The sequence below is a fragment of the Alexandromys fortis genome, unplaced genomic scaffold (genome assembly GCF_014885135.2).
Source record: "Alexandromys fortis isolate MF-2015 unplaced genomic scaffold, M_Fortis_MF-2015_v1.1 scaffold_37, whole genome shotgun sequence".
NCBI lineage: Eukaryota > Metazoa > Chordata > Mammalia > Rodentia > Cricetidae > Alexandromys > Alexandromys fortis.
Window position 1 is genome coordinate 2,602,199 of NW_026067914.1, and position 18,739 is coordinate 2,620,937.

An 18,739-nucleotide genomic window follows, 5' to 3' on the forward strand; every position below is an offset into this window, starting at 1 on the left:
TTTTGATTATTATATGTTGAGGGGATTTTTTTTTTTGATCCAGCCTATTCGGTGTTCTGTATGCTCTTGACTCTTCATAGGTATATCTTTCTTTAGGTTGGGAAAGTTTTCTTCTATAATTTTATTAAATATATTTTCTGGACCGTTGAGCTGCACTTCTTCTCCTTCTTCTACTTCTATTATTCTTAGGTTTGGTCTTTTTTATTGTGTCCCAGATTTCCTGAATGTTTTGTGATGAGAGTTTGTTGGATTTGCTGTTTTCTTTGATCAGTGCGTTTATTTTCTCTATGGTATCTTCAGAATCTGAGATTCTTTCTTCAATCTCTTGTATTCTGTTGGTTATACTTGTTTCTGTATTTTCTATTCGTTTACCTAGATTTTCTATGTACAGCCGGCCCTCTGTGTTTTCTTCCTTGTCTCCATTTCAGTTTTCAAGTCTTGAACTGTTTCCATTATCTGTTTGATTGTTTTTCCTTGGTTTCCTCGGGTATCATTCACTGATTTATTCAATTCTTCAAACTTTCTGTTATACTTCTCATCCATTTCTATAAGGGCATTTTTTACATGTTGTTTAAGGACATCAATCACTTTCATAAAGTCCATTTTTTCTACTTCTTCTTGATTAAGGTGTTCATGTCCTCCTGTTGTGAGGTCGCTGGGTTCTGGTGGTTTCATGTTGTTTTTCAGATTGTTGGGTGAATTCTTACATTGGCGCCTGCCCATCTCTTCCTCCGAATGCTCCCCTAAGGATCTTCTTTTACAGGATCAAGTCTCCTTGCCCACTGATGTACCTTCCCAGTGATGGCACTCTCCTGTGATGGCTGTCTAGGTGCCCCAGTGATGGCTTTCCTGGTGCCGAGATCAGGTCTCCGTGCTAGTTTTGTAGCTCGTAAACAAAGCACCTACCTTGCTTGCTGCAGGCAGGCTATTGAAACAAAGGAATTCCTGCCTGCCTGGCTGCCCTCCGGATTCAATCCCAGCGCCCAGACAGGCTGAGCTGGGTGATGTTATTTGCCCAAAGATGGCAGGGAAGCAGAAGTGGGGAGGGTTCTGGATGCACGCTGGGTGAGATAGGAAGAGAGAGGCCATATGCAGTATAGGCCCTGCAGGAAGTAGTTCCTTGTCCAGGGCAGCTGCCTCAGGTCAGAAACTCACTCACCCCAGAGATGGTTCTCCTGGTGCCGAGATCCTTGCTGGTTGGGTAGCTCGTAAACCTCTTAGTCTCATTTTGGATTGGAAACATTAGAAGCAGAGTATATACAGATAATGCTTTAGTGTGTGTAACAGCTCCAAAATAGTGAATTTAGGGAAAAAGAACGTTGAGAAATCAAAGGCAAAGTTATCTGTGGGGTAGTAGGTTAAGAATTGACTCTTTAAAGTATTCTTGATGCTGTTCAGGATACAGTTAATGACAGCACTGGGGTATGTTCACTTATCCTATTGAGAACCATGAAATTTATAACAATTTATTAATATTTACTCTTCTAATACATATGTTTCTTTGAGATTTGGGGGGATTTTATTACATAACAACTTTTAGATTAGATTTATTCATATAATTACTATATTCATGGAAGCAAATATTCTTTGCTTATTAAATGATTTCAAATCATTCACACTAAGTAGAAAAAGAACATATAATTTCCTAATACTCATACAGCATTGTGATTTTACTTTTTCTATATGGGCTATATAATCACTAGTATAACTCTGAAAGGTAATTGTTTCTATTTTAATATGAACAGATCTTGGATCATGAAATTAATGCATCAAAGTACTCTGTAATAAAATTTATTAATTTAAAAAGACATGAATGAAACATTTGCTTGGGCTAACCACATAATTTTCACATGCTTGGTTCATAAAAATAGTTATTGCTAAGCAAATAACTTTTAATTACAGTTAGTATTTATGGAATAGCTATTACTATTTTCTACCGTAGATAAAAAATGGATTTCTTTGAAGTTAAGTGATTTAACCAAGATTACATCGTTTGTAAGTGCATAATAAAACAAAACAGGCATGGGCATGCAGTTATGTTGTTGCCTTCATAGCCGTGGAACATATAATCTATATTAATTTTTTTAGTCAATATATAATCCTCTCACTTTCTTTGCCAGTGTGGCCAAGACAGACTTTGAATTCCTGATCCTTTTGATATACCTCTGGGATTATAGGTGTAGACCATCAAGATGACAGAACGAAACTACCGCCTTTACCCTAAGTCTGTCATCCTGAGATATAGTCCAGTGAAGAAATGTGTATATCCACCTGAGATTTGTATGTTGAAATCCTAGTGTCCTGCTGCTGTTAGGAAGTTGAACTTAGGTCATGAGGATGGCCCCCTCCTGAAGGGATAGTGAGAGGGTCATTTGTCTAGTTCTGTTTCTCTACCATGGGAGGATATAAAGGGAAGGGGGCCTCATTCCAGCTCCACTAAATTTACTCTGACCTTATTTTGGTTTTTAAGACTCTTATCCAGTGTTTCTGTTTCATGACAGTTTGGATTAAAACACAAAACTGTTTTATTTATTTACTTACTTACCTATCAAGAAACTTTGTGATCTACAAAGTCTACATTGACATTTATCTGAGACTTGTTCAGAAAAAGTTTACCAAACCCTAGGCTAATAGGGAAAGAAGAAACTAGAAATTTCTCATCTCATTACCAGGGGATCTTTGACCCAATAGAAGTTAGAGTTCTCTGATTGCAACATTGTAGCACGTGAGTGTTACTATCTCAGGACCTGAAAAGGCCTTCTTACTGTTTTTAGTTGGCCTGGGAAGTAACATGCTGTTTAGGGGAACTATGTTTTCAGCAACTATTTACAAAGAGACTGCACTTCTTCTATACGTTGAGGCCCTGTTGAATGCAGCCTTTTCTGTGGGAACAGAGACCTGGCTTTTGTACTTGGTGTGTTCCTAGTGCCTGAGATAGAACCTGAGAAAAAGGAGCTTTCAGTTGATTCCTGTTGATGAGTGAACTGGGAGAAGATTCCACTCTTAACAGCAAATTGTACTTAGGAAGCTTGTGATGCCTCTCTAAAGTATTCCTTCTAAGTCTTAATCCTGAGAGTTATTTAGAGAGGAGTAACTAACCACTTGTCACTTGAGGAATTCTTTGGTTCCTAACATTTTTATGGACTTTCCTCTTTGTCTCAGCAAGCTCCAGAGGTTCTAAATTATCTTATCTTAAAGGTTGTTAGGAATTTTTGTGATCTTCTCAAACATTGTTAAATGATTAACATGTTTTCATCCCTTATTCATTATAGATACAATTTAGAACAACAAAGCAATATTACAGAGTAGCAGTAGTGACCTACATGAGGCCTTTATCATTTTTTGTAAAGGATCTGATCTCACTTAATGGTAGACTTTCGTTTTACTTTTAAGGTTGATGTGTAAGTCATTAATACAGTCCATTGCTAACCCACTTAAAACTAAATTGAATTTATAAGAGATGAAGGTAGAAATGAAGGGTTTTAGCAGGTTTCAGCATCAAAGGAAAGGGAATTAGTTTTGGTGCCATGCTTCTTGGGGTGTCAGCACTGTCATGGCCAACACCAAATAGTACAGTGAAGGGAGGTAGACTAGAAATGAAATGTAGAGCAGAACAGTTTCACTTGGTAAGGAAAACACTAATTACAGCAAATAGTTGAGTTCTTTTAAAAAATCTCAAATGAAGTTACAGTGGCTTCTAAACTAAAATATGAGCAAAATTATAGTGTGATTTTAAAGATTCTGTTTTTTTATTTAAAACAAAATGTTAAAATTATTAATAGCTTGAGAAACTTTGTGTTGTTTTTGAGAGATTGATAAACTACTTCAGAACTGTACATGGGCTTTGGCCTGCTCTTATAAAGCAAATGAACTATGATAAGTTTTTCTACTCTTAGACTTTCAGTGGAATTTAATATTGTGTGTGCACTTAGGTGTACATGCCACAACACACATGTGGAGGTAAGAAGACAAGTTTGTGAAGTTCCTTTTCTCCCACCTTTCCGTGGCAGTGGGAGATCAAACTGAGGTCATCAGGCTTGATTACCTGCTGAGCCATCTTGCTGGCCCTATTTCAACAGTATTGAACAGTTTAATTATGATATGTCTTTGTCTATTTTCTTCATGTTCCCTCTGCTTGAAATCTTGAAATTTGACTTGCTGTTTTTATTAAATTGGTAATACTCACTTCATGTCATATAGTGCTTTTTAACCTGGCTGTAAGGAAGGATATTCTTCCTCCAGGTTTGCTCCTGATCCATGGCTTCTTTCCTCCTTGTTCTGCTGGCTGTCCCACAAACTCCTTTACCAGATCTTCAGAGTTCTTTTTAGGGATAGTGTCTTTCTCTAGTAATTCATGGTCTCTACTAGACTTTTAGCTTAACTCAGTTTGCCTAGATTTTCCCTCCCTGTTACAGTGCCTGGGAAACACTTAAGGCAGTTAGCAAGTAGGGCTTGCATGGCTGCTTCTCATTTTTTCAGGAATCATTGTTCTCTATTGCATATGTCAAGAGTTGTGAAACCTATACCCTAAATCTTATGTTTTTGGCTAATTAAAGCTGGACAGTATACTTGATCTCTGTTGCCATCTAATAACTAAAAATAAAAGTTTTTATGTTGAGATTTATGATTTTGTGGTTGAATAATTCCAGGTGATACATAGTGTTGGACAATAAGTATATATGAGTGCAGTGGGAACATGAAGGGAATTGAACTTTGACGTTAACTAAATGCATGGATTTCAGGGTGAAGGGTTAGACTATAAACTGAGAACCAACATTGTGGAGGTTTGACACACCTTGTTTTCTGTTTGATTATGTTAATATTCTTAAACTTACATTAACTTGTTTTGCATTTTTTACCAGATCCTTCTGATAACTTAAGAGAGATTCTCCAAAATGTGGCCAAATTACAAGGTGTATCAAATATGAGAAAGCTGGGCCATTTGAATAACTTCACTAAGGTAAGCAGCTTGAAACTATACTGTTATATTCTTTTTCTTGACTCAATAAACATTTCCTATTGATCATTAAGAAGAAATTTTGAATACTAACTTACTGAGTTACTGAATTATTTGCTTGTGGTTTTCTAATTTTTCTCATTGATTTCGTCCTGTTTTAAGTTTCTGAGTTTACTGTTGTCTATGCTGATCTCAGAACCCTGCTCTCTCCCCGAGGGAGTGGAGCTGCAGTCACACATCACCATGCTTTGCTGGCAAATGCATTTAAATAAGAGGAGTATGTTCGTATTGTAGAAAGTTCGGTGGGCTCAGAAAATAAAATAGAAACGAAACAAATCACTAAGAAGCCTATAATCCAGTCTTTTATTGGCATAGTATGTTGGTGACATTAATATTAATTTGTTAAGTATTTAGAAACAAACGTAGTTCTCAGAGACCTGTTTGTATTTTCTTTCACTTACTTACCCTGATTATTTATTCTCACAATTTGTACCTAAATTCGAGCTCAAGTGGAATACATTTTCTGGTTTTATTCCCTTTTACTAAATATCAGTTTTATTTTGCTGATCTTTACATGACTCAGATAAGCCCACTTGCTTAAGTTAAACGATTAAAAACAATTTATTAGGCTTAGGAATGCTGTCATAACTGGCATTGGACACCTCAGTGTGTTGCTCTACCTTCCCGGTATGTTTTGGAAACTAGGGATAGTTGTAAGGATGGCTGTGCCTGTTCTTGCCAACACTCTGGAGCCAGCTTAGTTCCAAAGCAGAAGAGTGCTGTCTAGTGGGGATCAATGTGAACACTTAAAAGAGGCATGTGAACTTTATTTTGTAGTTTGCACTGTACTATTCCAGATGATTGCTGTTTGATGTATCAGACATAAATATCATTTGACTGTTTATACTGCATCTTCATAAGTAAATGAATATTTTATACTTAGACATGTCTCAGTTCCTGCTAGCTATGTTTCTAGTATTAATATCCAACTGTGACAGCCAACTGCCAGTCCTTGGATGGTACTGGATGGGACTTCTGGAGTGGGGTTGATTTAGCCTTTCACTTTTAGGGCAGTACTATTTCTCCTTTCTCTGCTCCTGTGTTGTTTATGTTTTTTTTTTTTTTTCCTGTGCAGGTCCAGGCATTGGTGTGTGGGTGTTAGTTTCTTTATTCTCTTTCCTCCCATTCTTTCTGGCTTCATCTCACTTCATTAGTTTTTTTCTCTACTTGGTCTGTGCATCTTAGATTGTATTCTCAAATGATCTTCTCTCTTTCCTTACCATCTTTGGGCTGTCCCCTAACCACCGTCCCTGCCCTTCCCTTCTGCTCCATTCTCTCCTCTCTTTTTCCTAATTCTCCCGTGCTTTGTTTTTCCTCCTCTCACCGTGTGGGAATTTCACCACTGTATAGTGATTTCTGTGATGAAGGCCCAAGTGTGTGTGTTTTGTATTTTTAAACCATATTTTAAAAGTAACTTTTACCTTTTTGTGCTAACTTATTATTGCCTGTCTTGAGGCACTTGTGGATTGGGAGACCAGGTAGTCAGACTGGGTAGAAAATGTCTACAGGAAGTTCAGAGTTAGGTCTAAAGCACTGCCTCATAAATAAACTCATTAACTTAAACATGATAAAATTTACTGCGACTATTTAATAATATAGGAGACAACTTTAGTTCAAAATTTACAGTCCAACAAGTAAGTAAGTATCAAAGCAATCCTGGGGAAATTCACAGAATATTAATGTCTTCAGATGCAGAGCACTGAGCTTGTGAGATAGCTCTGTAGCATAATGTATGGCAACTTGGGGCTCATTTTATTTGGATTTTAATGTTTACCTGTTTGCTACTTTTTCGTTAACTCCAAAAAGATAAGCCTGTTTAATAGTTGATTTGTAGGCTGTTAATCAGGATTTTTCAGTGTTAGCTCTCTTGACTTAGCAGGTAATTATTTTGGAGAAAGGCTAAGCCTTGTTTCTGGCTCTGCCTACTATATAGCAGAAATATTTACTTAACACACCTGAGTGATAAGCAAAAAGGTCCCCAGGAAAACCAAATGTTCCCAGGAGATAAAATGCCCCTATTTAAGAGCGTGTGGATTTTGTTAATAAAATTCACTTGTTTACCAAGCACAAGCATATACTGAATTTGACTGTAATAGTAAGCTTCTAATCCATATTGTTAGAGAGTTAGATGAAAAAGTATGTATTGAGCTGGCATATCTATAAAGGCTGTATGTATATGTTCTTAGTCTGATTTAGAGGTTCTCAAAAGTCTCTTAAGAATGGCTTGATTGGCTAAGAAAATAAAAAGATAGTAATTATAATTCTAGAGCTAGTGGATATTCTCTTTACGTTAGAACACACACACACTTTCTCTCTGCATTTTAGCTCTTATTGTAAGCTAGAGGGTACTAACCCTTTAAACTAAGGTTTTCAGACAGATGAAGTATTCTGCGAGTTTTTACTCTTCAACTTTTCTTTACCCCAACATCTATTCTGTACCAGACTTTTAACTGTAGCATTTTAGGTAGATAAGAGATTTTTCATCTTAGTAGGAACTTCTGTTTTAACTAGCCTTTGTTTTACTGTTAAGTATAACTCTAGTATTAGTGTCACTGGTGCTAACAGGGTGAACTTCTTTCTTAAAACCTCATAAGCTCTGAAGAGAAGGAGCTTGTGATGTGATCTTTTCATCATGTGACTGCCACACACCATACTTTCCCTCTGACATCACTAGATAGAACAGTGTGTATAGCAGACTGATGATGAATATAACCTCAGTGTTCTATTTTTAAGACAGGCAACATGTTCACAATCTAGAGACCTGCCTTCTAAAGATGAGAATGCTCTGAAAGTATCTTTATTTGCTATTTTATATATTTATTATATATGTGTATATAATTTGCTATTTTATAACTTTATTCACTTAAACTTTTAAGGTGTGTGTATGTATTATAAAATGTGAAAATGGTTTAGAGATTTTACAGTAAAAAGAGAAATCCTTTTCTCATTTATCCCCTTCCCTCTCTAAAGCACTCTACCATTTTACCAGAGGTTGTGATTAGAAGGCACTGACCTTTTTCTGGTAACAAACAATGTGTGAATATGTTTATGTATATGGTTTTATTTATATAAGAATTAAACAAACTAGCCAGGTGATGGCGGCACACACTTTTAATCCCAGTTCTTGGGAGGCAGAGACTGGCGAATCTCTGTGAGTTCCAAGGCCAGCCTGGTCTAAAACACGAGTTCCAGGACAACCAGGACTGTTACACAGAGAAACCCTGTCTCTAAAAACCAAACCAAACAAACAAATAAAACCCAGTAAACCTAACAAACAAGCAAAAAGTGTTTTGTAAAGTGTTCAGTTTTATTTATAATTTATTATGTATAAAATGTATTTTTCGGTGAGTTTAAGATATAAATCTCTTTTATATATATATTTGTCTATATGTGTTGTGTGTATATATAAATTCCCTTCTAAGACTTAGGCTTGGTGGTGCATTCTGTAATCCCAGCTGCTTTGAAGGCTGAGACAAAAAGATCTCAAGGGCTTGGAATTAATGAGATGACTCAGTGGGTAAAGGCATTGCTGCCAAGCCTAAAGGCTTGAGTTCAGTCCTAGGAACCAAGTGCTGGAAGGAGAGACCTGACATGTGGTTGCTGGGAATTGAACCCAGGTCCTCTGGAAGAACAGCTAGTGCTCTTAACCACTGACCCATCTTTCCAGCCTGCAAAGTTTTATTTCAAGATAGATACAAAGGAAACCACAGTGGAACAGAGTGAGACTGCTGAAGACCAATGATGAAAAAAAAAAATCTTTAAAAGATTCTGAGTTAAAAAGACATGTTTCCAAAGAGCAGACAGCAAGACTTAACAACCAAGTGGCTTGAAATGTTAGGAAGAAGTAGCAGCTAAACTAAAATTCAATATAGTCACCAAAATGTACCTTCAAAAGTGAAAATAAAATCATTTTCAGACAAATACAAACATGGAGAACTGTTAACTACTAATCTAGGCAAAAATCTAGTCAAACACCAGCAAACGGTGTCAACATTAACAACAGCTTTTGACCAATGAGGAAAAAAAATGTGGCATTACAGAAGAACAATGAAGGGCGAATGAATATGGGTATTAATATAAATTATTGATTATGTATCGATTGAGACAATCATCAGTTAATAGTAGTGATATCTTATGCATTTTGAAAGATTAAAAAAAAACTTATGGGACATGAGGGTTAAGAGTAAATAAAGTCAATGTAATGTGAGCTTCCAACATTGAGGATGTGGTGAAGAATCATACATTAAAGGAACCAGCAATGCTTGGGAAGACAGTTGCAGCCAATGAGAATGATAAGTAAGTGATACACTGGGGAAGAGAAACAGAATAAGAGACAGTAGGAAAAGGGAAAAAGAGTTCAATCTAACATTGTGGCTAATAAAAGAAAGATGGTGGAATAATGCAGCACATTTTTGTATGTAAAATGATAGGGTTTTTTTTACAAATTTATTCAAGAAGAATTCCCTATTTTGAGCTTTACATTGTACATATAAATATATAAATCTAAATTTATATGCAAGGTATTTTTGTGTTTCTTCTAACAGCTTCTTTGTGATATTGGCCATAGTGAAGAAAAACTGGGCTTTAATTATGAAGACATCATAATTTGGTAAGTTTAGTTCAGTCTTCCTCCCTTGTAACAATTTAAATAAAAGGTAGGATAACAGCATCACATGCTTATTTCTGTAGAGTTGATGGTTGGCCAGAAGAGAAATATTGGATCTTCAGTGACTTTGTTAAGTCATGAGCCTTAGTTGAGCTTTTGTGGTTGCTGAATATAAAGAACTGAAGTTGCTGTTCAAAAATACCCAGACTTCTCTAAAGGTTAAAATTAAATATTAAATCTGCAGACTGAATTTTTCTGACTCTTCCCAGGAATAATACAAATCAATAAATCTAAATTTTACCTATGAAAGTATGTGCGTGCCTCTTACAAGTTTGTTGTATGGAAATAGGTTATTAATCATTACTGCTTTTTGACGTTCTTAAGAGTTAAGATTACTAGTGATGTGTGTTTGCTACTGTTAAAGAGTTTGTTATTAATTTAAATTAATCCTTTGGGATTTGTGGAAGCATAGAAACAAAGGATACATGGCAGAAACATATCTAAAGATACACTTTGGAAAGACTCTATGTGATTTCTTCTTGTATTTACACAATGTGCCAGCACATGATTAAAACTCAACATTTGACTAGATTATTGAGACTGGAAAAAACACAGGTTAACAACATTACCAAGTGAAACTCTTTACTTTGGAGTAGTTTTTTGTTTGTTTGTTTTTATAGAATTAATCTTACATAACCAAAAGTTTGGGATATCCTCAACTGGGGAAGAACTTGATGTGGGTGAATACCTAAAAGTCAGAAAAAATCGGGATTGCTCCAAAGTCTGAGACTTTGTTAGTTATTTTAAGTGTTCAAAAAGATTAGCGTTCTAGAATTGCAGATGAAAAATACTCAACTTTTGGACTTGAAAGTAGTCCAGTTTAAAAATACCAGGAATCAGAAATACTTTTCCTCCTGTGCATTTCAGATGAGGGCTAAGGAAACTCTTCTGAAATTTTGTATGTCTTTGAAACTCATGTAATAATGAGCTTTTTTGTTTGTTTTCACGCAGTTTGCGCTTAGCTTTATTAAATGAAGCAAAAGAAGTGAGAGCAGCAGGGCTGCGAGCGCTGCGCTATCTCATCCAGGATTCCAGTATTCTGCAGAAGGTGCTAAAGTTGAAAGTGGACTATTTAATAGCTAGGTAATTTTCCTAGAATTGCTTATGTTTTGTATGTTTTTAAAGTTTTGTGTTCAGTTTTAGTATAGTATCAAATGTGTATAGATTTTTTTGGTGTAAAGTGTGACAATTTTTGCAAATATATATGATCATGTTAGACTAAGGGCATTTGTAGCATAACAAGAATTCTCCATTATATCTCTAAGCAATTGTAAAATAGTTTTCTCCTTATAGAATAGATTCCCTGTCCTTGCATTTCACATTATATATTAATATATATAATTAATAAATCTTAAGTATACATCAGTTATTCTTTTCTGATTATTTGTAAGGTTCTTCCATGTTGATATACTTTTTGTCTTTTAAATTTATTTTTGCTATGTAGTATTTGGTTTTAAGATTAGAACACAGTTGAAGGAGGATGCCCTGAAATTTTTGTGCAACTCTGTGAGGCTCTCATTTCTTACAAACGGGTGTAGAAATAGAAATGTTGGAACAAGATGCATGTGTGTCTAGCCTTGAGAGATATTGCTGTATGAATTTTTTAAAGATATGGCACTAATATACGTCAGAGACCTTGACTTGTTTGTGAGCTCTCTTTGTATTTCCTATAGTTGTGTGGTTGTTTCTTTGAATGTGTATGTTTGTTTGTTTATGTTGTTTTGTTTTGACATGGTCTCAATACATATTCTAGGCTGACTTCAAACTTAGGATTCTCCTGCCCCAATCTCTTGAGTGCTGGGGTTACAGACATGCACCAACATATGCGGCTTAGATTTTGTAATGACATCAATGATTAAAATTTTTTTTTTACTGTTTTTAGCCACTAAGATATAGAAAATAGGGCATATTGTCTTCTTCGATAGTGATCTTGGCAAATTCAGTTTATAGTTCTTCTAGTTTGCAGATTATATTGTGCTTCCTATGTACATAAGCATTAATGGCGAATGATGGCTCTTATTTCTTCCAATACTTTTAGCATCCTTTGTTACACTGCTGAGAACCTTATTGAATTGGAATGTTCTTGAGTTCAGGTGCTTATTTTTCCAGGGTTATTCTCCATTTCCCTTTTAGAAGTAGTTGTCCAAAGTAAGTTTTTTAGTCTTTATGGTTGGTTTTGGCAGGAGAATTGGTTATAATCCAAGTTAATAGCCAATAACATAAATCTCGTCTGCATGTGTATATATGTGTGTGCCTGTGTATGTTGTATTGCTGAACTTGAATAAGCAGAAAATCTAGCTCTCCCTCACTTACTTTTTAATTATATTTAGACAAAACAAAAATGGCTTTGAATAATAACTTACCTACCTATAAAATATTTGGTAAAATACTCAACTCCCTAATGTAAATATTTGAAAAGTAATTTTGTTGAAGTGATACTGGATCAAATGTTTTTAAAGAGAATTCTGGATGCAAATTCTTTAGTAAAATAGAATTTTTGTTGTTTTGTTTTGAGACAGGCTCTCGCTATATAGCTCTGGCTGTCCTGGAACTTGCTTTGTAGACCAAGCTGGCCTTGAGCTCACAAGAGATCCATCTACCTCTGCTACCCAAGTGCTGGGTTAAAGATGCACCACTATGCTAAAATAGGATTTTTAACATTGAATAAGACAGTTATTATAGATTCAATTTAAACCTTGATTAAAACAAACTAGAACAAGGTGGAAATATTTTCCTATATAATTTACATACATTACTGTAATTTTTTATCAGGTAGGTAAAATTTTTCAGTATATCTCTGATACTTTGCTTTGTGCATCTGTTGTGATATCTTTATTTATAGATATATCACCTCATTTTCCTTTGATATTTTAACCGATGTTTCTGGTAACATTTATCTCTAGATATATATAACTAAGTATTGGCTGTTAGTGGGAAAGCATGTAGTACAATTTTTTTTGAAGGTTTAATTCACTGTATTGGATTGTGAAGGTAAATTGGAGCCAACATTCTGTAAGGTATTGTTACGTGGGATTTCTCAGTGACTGATGTTTTGTGCTATATAGGTGCATTGACATCCAGCAGAGCAATGAGGTGGAGAGAACACAAGCACTTCGCCTAGTCAGAAAGGTACGCGCCACGTGTGAGAGCATGAAGGCATATCTAGTTGATTAGAGAATATTTTTATTAAAACTTAAAGAATGAATGTTCATTAAACATTTAAATTTTGTTATGAGGTAAGTAGATCTGTTAAACATAATAAATGTGATTATTTGTGTATTTAGTCTATGATTTGATAGCTTCTTAGAAAATGATTATGTTGAGAAGTATTTTTGTCTATAGTGGGCATGTAAGTGTTATTACTGCTTTGTCATCCCTTAATGTGTACTTCTTCTAGCTACTAGTATAAAATATCACAAACAGGAAGTTACTGCTTTCAAGATAAGTTTGCACACAACCCATGAGTGTAGTATGGAGGAGCGGGCTGCGTCCCACCGCCTGGCTAGCTTAACCTCCAAAATAACCACACAGAAATTGTATTAATTTAATTACTGCCTGGCCCATTATATCTAGCCTCTTCTTGGCCCACTCTCACATCCAGATCTAGCCCATTTCCGTTAATCTGTGTATCACTACAAGGTTGTGACTTACCAGGAAAGATTCACATCTCTGACCTGGCGACTTCATGGCAGCTCTCCCTGTCTGCCCTCCTCCTCCCAGCATTCAGTTCTGTTTTCCCACCTATCTAAGTACTGCCCTATCAAAAGGCCAAGGCAGTTTCTTTATTTAACCAATGAAAGCAACACAAATACAGAAGGACTTCTCACACATGAGAATGTGTGATAAACAATTTCAGCAGATAGCTTTGCTGTATACAACACCACAGTTTAAGCTTAGTGAAGGATTTGATTCAAGACAATCCACAAAGCTTCTGAGATTCCCTCACAGATTTTACTTTCAGTTGTTGATGTGATGGTCAAGAAAGTAAATTTGGTTGGGACACATCCTAAGACAATCATTTCTTTTCCTTTGAGGGAAACTAATTCATAAAACTAACGCAAGATATGTTTCCGAATGGGAAGATATCCTGTTATTACTGGTATTTTAAAACTGGGTCTTGCCACGTAGCTCTAGCTGGACAAACTACATTTTGAAGCCCAGAATGGCCTCAAGCTCTTTATTCTCCTGCCTCAGCCTCCCTAATGCTGGAAATGCAGGTGTTTACCACTACATTCACTTACGTACACATAAAATTTTTCAACAATTGAATTTATTAACTATGTCTTCTTTTCCTTGTCTTTAAATTTATTGCATGTTTCAGATGCTAGATTACAGAGTTAGTATACTGTTTTCTCCTTTCCCTCTTTTTTTAACCATAGTAAGAAATAAGGAAATGGACGAGTTTCTTTAAAGAAGATTGAAATTCCAATGAAAGTGATATTGGAGCGTGTCTTAGTCAGTGTTTCTATTGCTGTGAAGAGACACCATGACCATGACGATTCTTATAAAGGAAAACATTTAATTGGGGTGGCTCACAGTTTCAGAGATTTGTGGTACATTGCAGCATGCAGACAGACATGGTGCTGGAGAAGCATCTGGGAATTCTGCATCTTAATTCACAGGCAACAAAAAGTAAATTGCCACTAGGTGTAACGAGCATAGGACACCTCAAAGCCCACTCCCACAGTGACACACTTTCTCTAGCAAGGCCACACCTACTCCAACAAAGTCACACCTCCTTATAGTGCCACTCCTTGTGCGGTCATTTCCTTTCAAATTGCCACAAGGATAGGCTTTGAAACTTTGGTTTTAAGTAAAATATTAGAAGAAAAGTAACTGACGTACTCCATAATTAGTCATGGGTTAAGCTACCCTAAAGCTAAAGAAGCTAGGTTTTCAAACGTGTGAAGGCACATAAAAAGTCTGAGTAATTATTTTTTCTTCTTGTTTACATACCTCATTTATTCGACCTTTTTCTTCAGTGTCTCTGATCTTTTTTTTTTTTTTTTTTTTTTTTTTTTTTTTCATCTGGTATTTCTTTCTGGTTTTGTTGTACATGTTTTCTGCATAGTTTTGCCACTGGCCAACTGTTCCTGCTCTCCTTTTCATTTAAATTCTACTAGGGCTGACAAGATGATGGCTCAATCAATAAAATACTTGCTACATAAGCATTAGGACCAGAGTTCATATCTCTAGTAAAATTGTGAATATAATAGCTCACTAGCATAATCCCAGTGCTGCAGAAAGGGTAAGACAGATCCCTGGAGTTCTTGCCCATCCAGTTTAACTGAGTCACTGGGCTCCAGGTTCAGTGAGAGATCCTGTCTCAAATCATAAGATGAACAGTAACTGAGGAAAACATCCAACATTGACCTCTGGTTTCCACATAGTGGGACCTGTACACATATACATACCCCTTCACATGTACACATACATAATACTATATATTCTGCTTCTTGCCATGCTAGCTTATCTTTGCTATATTCATATGGAATGTCTTTATTCATAAAATAAGAATTAATACTATCGGGGATTAATGCTATTAATATTAATAGGAATTTATACTGTCGTTTTCTGTTCTTTGTACCTGTAAGAATTTCATTTGGTGGAATTAGATGTCCTCATTATACTATACCACTAGATAGTGGGAAAGCCAGAGTGAGAACTCAGTGTCCAGATTTCCAAAACTATATTGACTAATAGGTGTTAAGTACAACCTGCCTACTTTGGTCCTGCCAACCATTTCTATCTAAGCTGTCATCTTATGACACCATACATGTAGTATGCAAAATACCACCATTACCACAATTACTGCTTGCTTCTCATTTCCTCCTCTTTCCACCCTCAGTTCACCTTCCAGTCACAACACAAATTTTACCTTTTTTTCTAAAATCACTGTGTGTATCTGCTTTGTGTCAGTTGTGTAGATCTATTGTCTAGGCTTGCTCCTTGCTTATGTGTCTGTTCGTGCCAGAAAAGATGACTATAAATAGTGGCCACAAAGTATCAGACATTGTAGGACTTTTCCTTTATTGAGGTTAGATAAATAAGTGAGGAAAGCATCCTTCCATCTCATTGACTTAGAGTTTCTTCGCTTGCATCTCCCTGGAAAATATAAACCATAATTTCTATTTATAAAATTTAATTTTATGTATTTTGTCCATAATCTATTTAATAGATAAAGAATATTTTTAGTAGTCATATAAGATTTGTAGGTAGAATTTCTGTATTTGAAATTGTTGGCACAATTTCATTGTTTAAATCTTCCTTTTCCATGTAAGCAATCTCAAAAAGAGGATTGATTTGGCAAAGAAAATATACTTTATTACTTAGTAATCTGTTTAATTTGGAAAACGAAATTATCTTAGCTCTTTTAGAAATATATCACATGAAATTTATTTCTAGATAATTCTTTAAATGTTTTTAATTAAAAAAAAAATATATATATATATGCCGGGCAATGGTGGCGCATGCCTTTAATCCCAGCACTCGGGAGGCAGAGGCAGGCGGATCTCTGTGAATTCGAGACCAGCCTGGTCTACAGAGCTAGTTCCAGGACAGGCTCCAAAGCCACAGAGAAACCCTGTCTCGAAAAACCAATATGTGTGTGTATGTGTGTGTGTGTGTGTGTGTGTGTGTGTGTGTGTGTGTGTGCATGTATGTATGTATGTGTGTATAGAGGGCAGATGCTATGTGCACATGGTTGGAGGTACAGAAGCCAGAGGTGATGGATTCCCCAGAGTTACAGGTGCTTGTTAACCATCCACAGTAGGTCTTGGGGAATGAGTTTGGGTCCTCCAGAAGAGTAGCTGTAGTGATAACTCCTGATCCATCTTCTAGTTCTTTCCTAGAAGTTCTCTTATTAACACAAGAGCTATGTATAACATACCAGCAAAAATTAAAATATAAGATATGAGGTTTTTCTCCCCGGGAAGATCATTTTCCTCCTTTATTTGGTTAGTGGGAAGAATTGATTAAGAACAACTGGGACACCTTACTTAGAGTCTAGTGATTGGAAATGTTTATCTTATGATTGTGAAATTGAGTTCTTTAATTTCAGTTGAACCGTGTAGTATTACTTATTGCTGCTTACATGACATAAGCTACCTGTGTTACAGCCAGACTGACCAGCACAGATGGTTTCCTTGGTCCTCATAACCTTACCTGAGTGTCTTTCTCTAGTCATTTTGTATCCTGTGTCAGAACACAAATTTTAATTCTTCTAACAGGTTTCTAACTCCAGTAACATCAGGAAAAGTTACTTTTCTTCCTGTCAGAACAAAACTTCTTTTCCTGCCCAAGGCTGTTAACTTCGAAATAGTTGATTTACCACATAGTCTGTATTAAACAGTAGTTTGCCACCTGCTTTATTTTCTTCCTGCTTTTTAAACCAAACATAAACGGTCTTGACATATTTCCAGAATTGCAGTTAATGTTATTGAATGTTCATCCTTTGATTTAGGTTTACCCCAAGTTTTATTGCAAGGTATATATACATATGATCTACCTCAGAATTTTTCACACATCAAGAAAAGATTCTGAATTAGTCAGGCTGCCTTTTGGCATAGCAACAGGTAGTGACAGCTAAAGAGTTTTGACTGGATGAAGTTCAAATAAGTTTGATCAGGCAGGAGGAGTGGAGGTAAGTGTCAGGGACACGGTGATGATGGAGCAGCACAGGTGTGTGTCCACTGAGCGACATTGTGGACACCGAGGAGCTGTGTAAGATGCCACTCCTATTCTGGAGAGACCTAGAATCTTAGAAATAATCTTGTTTAGTGATTAATTTAGTTTTAAATTATTAGAAAATAATCAGGACCATTTCCATAGTAACTACTGTTAATATTTACTGTTAGTTATAATAATAGCAATCTTTATAGTTAAAACAATCCTTTGGGATGTCCATACAAAGCTAAATGTTAAAATTGGTGCCTTGATCTTACGAGAATTTTGTGCCTGAACTATCTCCATCTGAATAAAATAAAATTTTCAATGTAAATGACTTACCTTCTGATTCTTCTCTGTTACAGATGATTACTGTGAATGCTTCCTTGTTTCCTAGTTCTGTGGCCAACTCACTAATTGCAGTTGGAAATGATGGCCTTCAAGAAAGAGACAGAATGGTCCGGGCATGCATTGCCATTATCTGTGAACTAGGTCAGAATTTTCTTGAAGTAATGAAATGTTTTATAAAGTCCATATAATATTACCTAATGTCCTTAGAAGAAAAGTGCTACAAAAATAAGAAAATGTTTACTTCTTATAGGAAAGTAGACAATGTGCTATTTGACAATTCAAAATTCATATTATTATTGTGTAAATTTTCAAATTTATTTATTGTAAAATTTGATTGTCTTCAATCCAGTAGTAATGAAATCTACTCGTGTAACCTTCTGACATTGATGATACTATGTCTTGATATGGTTTAAAGTAATAGTTTACAGTGCAAAAAATTAATCCTAATAAAACCCTTTGTATTACAGATCAGAGATTAGAGCGAAAAAAGGGAGAGTAGAAACATGAATATATATTTATCTGGGCTTGAGAGGAAAGTCGGTTGTGAATTATCATACATGGGTGGTAGCAATAGAGTTTACGTTAAGGAACCAAAAACAAAGATTGTTGGCAGATCAAACAAGCAAAATAACAAGTGTAAAGTAAAATAGTAAACACAAATAATCCCTAAATACCTACTTTAAAAACTTTAAAAGTTCAATTTCATTTGTTATCAGTGGAATATAATTTTAAGTATCAAGAAGATAATGATTTTTTTCTATTGCCAAAAGTACAAATTGTGGAGGTCATATTTCTGCTTGGGATAATAAATAAATTAATAAAGTTTAAGTTACAAAAGAAGAGCCACTCTACCACTGAAGACTCAAAGCTAGAGGTCAACATACATTATCTTTCTTAGTTACTTTGTACCTTATTTTTTGAAACAACACACTTAGTAAACATTGTTTAAAATGCTTAACCATATTTTTGATAAAGTAACGAATGAAGTTTAAATATTGGAAAGCTGCTAGTTGTCACTATAAATATATATCAGAAAACTG

The 18,739-nt window shown here is 35.5% G+C and overlaps 1 protein-coding gene across 2 annotated transcripts in view; it reads left to right on the forward strand.

Moving 5' to 3' along the window:
* The window catches only part of Rictor (RPTOR independent companion of MTOR complex 2), a 90,247-nt gene that overhangs the window by 27,074 nt on the left and 44,434 nt on the right, over positions 1 to 18,739 (forward strand). For both annotated transcript variants that reach the window (XM_050138927.1, XM_050138929.1), the window contains exons 3-7: positions 4,863 to 4,960; positions 9,562 to 9,626; positions 10,635 to 10,766; positions 12,749 to 12,812; positions 17,714 to 17,840. In XM_050138927.1, coding sequence (XP_049994884.1) covers positions 4,863 to 4,960; positions 9,562 to 9,626; positions 10,635 to 10,766; positions 12,749 to 12,812; positions 17,714 to 17,840 — 486 coding nt within the window. The remainder of the gene's footprint in view (positions 1 to 4,862; positions 4,961 to 9,561; positions 9,627 to 10,634; positions 10,767 to 12,748; positions 12,813 to 17,713; positions 17,841 to 18,739) is intronic.